The sequence below is a fragment of the Dromiciops gliroides genome, chromosome 1, assembly GCF_019393635.1.
Source record: "Dromiciops gliroides isolate mDroGli1 chromosome 1, mDroGli1.pri, whole genome shotgun sequence".
In the NCBI taxonomy this organism is placed as follows: domain Eukaryota; kingdom Metazoa; phylum Chordata; class Mammalia; order Microbiotheria; family Microbiotheriidae; genus Dromiciops; species Dromiciops gliroides.
The window spans coordinates 648,275,017-648,282,206 of NC_057861.1; the positions used below are offsets into that span (position 1 = coordinate 648,275,017).

Consider the following 7,190-nt stretch of genomic DNA (forward strand, 5'->3'; position numbering starts at 1 on the left):
ATCAAAGTTACACAATTCTTGGTAACATAGTACTTACATTCTGATAGGGAAAATTGATTTAAAAAGGAGAGTGGAAGCCAGTAAAATGTATTTTAGTTCATGAAATCACTACAATGATCAACTAAACCATAAGGAAGTGAAATGAGTTGCCCCTGTGAGGAGCAATGTCAGTAGCTGTTCCTGAGCTAGAAGGGTGGCAGGGGATTTATGCATGTGATGTGGGATCAGATTTTTAAAAGATGGTCAGGGTAGGCTTGTAGGAGTTGCTCAGTGTGGGTTTCCTGAGAGTATAGGGGGAATCTCATTCATTATGAAGTTTGCAAGGGGGAGGGGAGGTTTTAAAAAATGAATAGTCACATAGGGGAAAATGTATGTATGTATACATGCATATATATATATATATATATATATATATATATATATATATACACACACACATATGTGTGTATGTGTATGCATGCATACATATACATGCAAATATGTTGATATGGATGTGGATGTGGATATGGATATATAGAGATAGAGATAGAGATAGATATAGGTATAGGTATAGGTATAGGTATAGGTATAGATATAGTTATAGATATGTCTGGGCTGGTAGTAGTTTCAGTTTCATAGGGTATGGATTTTATTTATATATATATATATATATATATATATATATATATATAGTTTTTGTGTTTGTTTGTTTGTTTTGGGGTAGCTAGGTGACTCACTGGATAAAGCACTGGCCCTGGATTAAGGAGGACCTGATTTCAAAGCTGGACTCAGACACTTGACACTTGCTGTTTGACCCTGGGCAAGTCACTTAACCTTCAACACCCCACCAAAAAAAAATTATATGTATATGTGTATGTGTATATATATATATATACACACACACACACACACACACACATATATATATATATGGATATAATAAACTATTGATATTTTATTATATATTTTATTATATAATTTCTTCTCAATTATATGTAAGATCCATTATTAACATTGATTTTTGTAAAAAAAACATAATGAGTTTTAAAATCTCTTTCTGTATCCCTCTTCTCTCCCCTCCCAAAGAAGACAGGCAATTTGCTACAAATTTTACAATTGCAATCATGCAAAATACTAGCCATTTTCCAAAAGAAAATAGATAAAAACCCCAAGAAACATAAAAAAGTAAAACTAAAAAGTATACTTACATCTGCCTTCAGATTCTTTCAGTTCTTTCTGTGGAAGTGAATAAATTTTTTTTTTCTAAATTATAAGTCTTTTGGTATTGTCTTGGATCATTGTGTTGCTGAAAATTGCTAAGCCATTCAAACTTGATCATCATATACTTTCACTTTTCCTACATTCAATGTTTAAGGCATGTGTTTTCAGCATGTGTTTTCGGTGTGTGTTTTAGCCGTGAGTTTTAGGTGTGTATTTTAGGCATGTGATTTAGGTATGTATTTTAAGTGTGTGTTTTAAGCCTGTTTTTAAAGACTACATGTCTTACATACCTAAACATTCCTATACACACCAACATGCCAACACATGCCTATACATGGCTATGCCTATATAGGCTATGATGTAGATTATAAATTTTGACGATGTCATTTTTCTATGTACCTATTTAAACACATGACTGAAACTGAAACATACTTTGGCATGCAGACACAATAGAAAAAGGGTATGCACAGATTTGTAGTCCTTTGGGAATGGTTCCAATTTGCCCTCCAGAATAATTGATTAAGTTGCAATTTCACCAGAAGTGCATTAGTGTGGGGCAGCTAGGTGGCGCAGTGGATAGAGCACCAGCCCTGGATTCAGGAGTACCTGAGTTCAAATCCGGCTTCGGACACTTAACACTTACTAGCTGTGTGACCCTGGGCATGTCACTTCACCCCAATTGCCTCAGCATAAAAAAAAAAGTGCATTAGTTGTCCCTATTTTCCCACATATCCTCCAGAATTTGTCATTTCCCTTTTCTCTCATATCAGCCCATCTGATACATGAGTTCTTTTAATTTGCATTTCTCTAATCCTTAATGATTTAGGGCATTTTTTTATAGATAGCTTTGATTTCTTCTTCTAAAAACTAGCTGTTCATATGCCATGAACATTTATCAAATTGTGAAGGACTTGTATTTTTAAAAATTCAAATTGGTGGCGGCCGCCGCCTCCTTTCTCTGCCTCCGCCGTGACCGCCATCTTGCTGCCGCCGCGTGTTGCCGTGGGAGGAAGCCCCCGCCTCGGCTCCAGATCTACCGACAGCATGAATCAAGAGAAATTAGCCAAACTCCAGGCTCAGGTCCGGATAGGAGGCAAGGGCACAGCACGCAGAAAGAAGAAGGTGGTGCACAGAACGGCCACAGCAGACGACAAGAAACTCCAGAGTTCTCTCAAAAAATTGGCTGTGAATAACATTGCTGGTATTGAAGAGGTGAACATGATTAAAGATGATGGGACAGTTATTCATTTCAACAACCCCAAAGTCCAGGCTTCCCTCTCCGCCAACACCTTTGCCATCACTGGCCATGCAGAAGCAAAGCCAATCACAGAAATGCTTCCTGGAATCTTAAGCCAGCTAGGGGCCGACAGCTTAACGAGTCTTAGGAAGTTAGCCGAGCAGTTCCCTCGGCAAGTGCTGGATAGCAAAGCACCCAAGCCTGAAGACATCGACGAAGAGGATGACGATGTGCCAGATCTCGTAGAAAATTTTGATGAAGCGTCAAAGAACGAAGCCAACTAGAGTCGGATGATTCTTGGTGGCTGGCATGGACTGGGTTGGAGAAAGGAGCGGGCAGCTCCACAGCTGTGTGGCGGCCAAGAACATCGCCTGTTAATAGTTCAGTAATATAAATATTTTGTATATTAAAAAAAAATTCAAATTGGTTCTCTATATATAGTTTTCTATATTTGAGAAATGAGAGCTTTATCAGAGAAATTGGTAGTCATTCCCCCCACACACCCTGCAGTTTCCTGTTTTCCTTCTAATCTTGGCTGCATTGGTTTTGTCTGTGTAACTCCTTTTAAATTTAATGTACTCAAAATTATTGATTTTGTATTCTGTAATGTTCTCTCTCTCTCTCTCTCTCTCTCTCTCTCTCTCTCTCTCTCTCTCACACACACACACACACACACACACACACACACACACACATTTGGTTATAAATCCTTCTCTCATTCCTAGATCTGATTATAAATTGGGTTTCAATAGCCTTTAGGTTTACTTAGCACTGTTACTCATTCTATGCCATTCCATGGCAGAAAGGAAATGCAGGGGGGATATAAAAGTCTGAAAGTCCAAATGGCAAAGTCAAGATATCAGAGGAAAGAGATCATTCAACTGAACTCTCATAAAATTGCCCTGTAAACAACTTTAAAATAATTTGTTAAGTCTAATTCTAAAGAGGCATAACTAACAAAAGGTCACTGTACACAATTTTCTGGCCCAGGACAATTTAGGAGGTCAGAAGGCTAGGTCCATGGCACTGCATTGGGAGTTGGTAGAGACCAAAGTACATTGGCTTCACCATCTTGGACCTTGTAGGTGTTTGTAAAGGTGGTGGTGATTAGCAGCATTAGTAGCAATCCCTGCAACTCTTACTACTTAGGGATAGTAAAGTGATCAAACATCTGGTCAGAAAGAGATTCCTGGTGACCCCTGGGCTAATATTGAAAATATTACCTGCCAGCATTTACCAACTACTTTGCCTATTATCCACTTCCAGATCTCAGTTCCAGGATGGTGAGAAGTACTTGTGGTTGCAAGAGAGCCCTTACCAGGGTGAAGAACAGAGCAAAAATTAGGAGAGTGGTAAGTACATATCTCCCTAAATCATAACTCCTTGGAAGCAGCAAAAACTTACAGACCCCTGAAAACTAGCTGTGAAAATAGCAGGATGAAAAACTTGTAACTTGGGGCTGTGAGCCCACCTCCAGGTAAGAAGAGTACAACTCTAATATAAAGTTAAAATTTAAGGAAAAAGACTGGAAAAATAAGCAAACAATAATCATAAAATACCTGACTATAAAAAGCTACTAAGGTGACAGAAAAGTTCAAGACACAAACTCAGAAGGCAACAGGATGAAAACATATATAAGCAAGGCTAAAAAAATGCAGTCTGCTGATTTCTCTCACAAGAGCTGTTCTGTATTTCAAGTCTACTTAACTCTGTGTTGTCCATAAATATGAATTCATTCCATGTATCAATGATGAGCAGAATCATCTTCACAAAAGTTTTTGCATTTTTTTAATGTTTAGACCATAGTGTAGGATCCTCACATCCTGTGATAAACAGACCAGGGTTAGGTTATGAAGCACACAGTTTTAGGGCTACTTTTCTAGCCCCTTCCTCATGCCATGGGGTGAGCAGTGTAGTCCTTAAAAAAGGCTGTTTACCTACCTGACTGCTTAATCCCACTGCTGCTTTAGTTCAGTGAGAAGAAACTCTTCCCTGACCTACCTATGTACAGGGTTGTGACTATAGCTTAAAGTTTATCTGTACTTACTGATTTGACTTTTACCCATTGCCACAAGGCTTAAAGATAGGTTAAAAAATGGTAAAAATGAATGGATAATGTCTTTTAACTCATCTATAAATTGTAGGGGTTTTTTTGTGGGGCAATGAGGGTTAAGTGACTTACCTAGGGTCACACAGCTATTAAGTGTCAAGTGTCTGAGATCGGATTTGAACTCAGGTCCTCCTGAATCCAGGGTTGGTGCTTTATCTACTCTGCCACCTAGCCGCCCCATCATGTATAAATTAGATTTAAGTGAGACAGAGTTGCACAAAGTAATTTGCCTTACTCTTTCTTCTATAGTCATCAACATTTATGGCAAGACAAAAGTCAAGATGACTAGCAATGACTGAGGATGCAACGGCTGACCTTGGCATCTTTGATGTCTAAGTTGCTTCTAAGTGTTCCCCAGCCCTTGTTTATGCCACCTTCATGGCCCATTATAACACATTGTTCATATCTGATTTATCCTCCAGGAAAATCTTTAAATGCTTGGAATAGACACCCCTCTAATTCACTGATGTGTTTGAGGAACTTCAGTTACCCTCAACCTGGTTTAATGTCTGCCAGAATGATTTACTAGAGTGGGGCTACTGCAGAAGCTAACACTTCTTGGAGCCACAGGTGAGATTTGTGTGCCAGGTGGACAACAAATGTAGAAAACAGTCCTGAAAAAGAAATAGGCAACCATAATACTAGAGGTACTAGTCAGAGTAGAGTAGATCACGAAGGAGAGCAGATTACAGAAGCAAATGGGGGACAGAAACAATGTAGGGGGCAGAAGAAAAAATGGGAGGGGAGATTTAAAAAGTGTTAGAATCACAGGAGTTAAAAAATAATGTGGGATCTTCTTTTGATAAAATTCATATAGTTAGTAGTCTCTAAGATAATAGGGGCTTTTTATAAGATAGGATCAATCTGGCACATTTTATTATTGCAAATAAGAAGAGAAATAAAGTATCATATAAGGGTCCCTTATTGACACAACCCCAAGGATCTTTTTCTTTGTTATCTGCCTTTTTCTGGAGAAGTCTTTTCCCCCAAATCACAATACTCATCTTCATACTCTTCCTCCACAGTAGAATCTGAAGTACTAAATGTTGTTGTTGTCCTTCATTCTTGAAGGGAACTATGACATCAGAATATGATGTCATGACTTGCAGTGAAGGAAAGCTTTCCAAGGTCACCAGTCTCATTCCCTCCTCCAAAGACATCTGGATCCAATGGCAAGATATATATCAGGATGATTGTAGATGGCCCCAGGTGATTAAGACAATTGGGGTTAAGTGACTTTGCCAGGGTGACCCAGCTAGTAAATGTCTAAAGTGCGATTTAAACTCAGGTTCTCCCAACTTCAGGGCTAGTGTTCTATCCTACTACACCACCTAGCTGCCCCAAAGCACTAAATATGGTGGTCCTGGGTAAATAACTTCTTTGTTCTGGCATTCAGTTTCCTCATTTGTAAAATAAGGGGGTGTAGACTAGTTACTTTCTGAAACATTTTCAAATTCTAAGTAAGTGCATTGATTTAGTAGCTAATTGGCCCTGGTTCAGTCTTTTACCTTTCCTGGGCCTCAGTTTCCTTATTTGAAATATAATTATTGGGGAAAAAAGACTATATTTAAAATCCTTCACAGGTGTAACATTCCATGAAAATTCCTTGCTTTTTCTACAACCCTCCTTTTCTTCCTCCTTCCTCCTATCTTTGCTTTTTTGCTTCTCTCCTTCCTTCCTTTCTTTTTTCTTCTTTCTAATTGAACAACAATATATTATGCCCAAACAGGGTACTGTGCCCAAAGTGATGATAGTTGAGTTCTAATCATTGATCTGATTCTGAGTAATAAGCTACATAATATCTCAGAAGATTTCTTCCAGCTTTAACGTGATATGACATGAATTTCCAACACTGTGTCCTAAATTGACTACTAGTTTGTTTTTTTTCTTCTAGATTATGATATAATACTATTATGTATTGCTGTTTTTTTGTGTGTGTTGGCAATAAGGGTACTTAGGGAAAAAAGCTGATCACAGTCACAAAGAAAAAATATTTGAACCACATGGAAATAAAATATAAAAAAGAATATCCTGTAAGTTGATGAGTGCTTAGAAACTTGATTCTTCCTGGTAAATATTTGAAAAAACTGATAGCTTTGAAAGAAATTAGACATAGAGAAATGCCATCAGTTTTACAGCATAAAGTGAGCCAATAAAATTGTCTACAAAGGGCTTTTCAATTTTGATTAGATTGGAGATTGTGAGCACTTTGTTGAGTTTTTGTAAAAATAGCAATTGATTTCCCCTCCAACCAAGCAATCTAATCTATGGTGCAAGTAGCAGAGTCAGTTATGTGAGAGCAGACTTCCCAGCAGGATCAGAGAGCTAGCATTAATGTACCTTCCTCAGTTATCTTAAACTGGTCATTTGACAAAGGCATTTTAACTAATAAGAATAAAGGCTATCTACATTTTTAAAAAAAGGAGTTTAGGTTCTGGAAATTTCAAGAGCACAATTTAAGTTCATCACAGTACCTTAACATTCTTCACATTTGTGTAGCAAATCATACAAAGCAGTTTCTTCACAACAACCTTGTGACATACATAATGTAAGTTTTTGTAAAGGATACTTGTGTGCATATGTGTGTATTGGCTATGCATATTATATGTCCACATGAGTTTGTCTATGTATGGTTTGCATGGA

The 7,190-nt window shown here is 37.8% G+C and overlaps 1 protein-coding gene across 1 annotated transcript; it reads left to right on the plus strand.

Moving 5' to 3' along the window:
• The first annotated feature begins 2,158 nt into the window (after positions 1-2,158).
• LOC122735003 (transcription factor BTF3 homolog 4) lies at positions 2,159-2,814 on the plus strand. The gene has a single exon (XM_043976240.1). The coding sequence runs from the start codon at positions 2,245-2,247 to the stop codon at positions 2,719-2,721; it is 477 nt and encodes a 158-aa protein (XP_043832175.1). The 5' UTR covers positions 2,159-2,244; the 3' UTR covers positions 2,722-2,814.
• Positions 2,815-7,190: the final 4,376 nt, after the last annotated feature.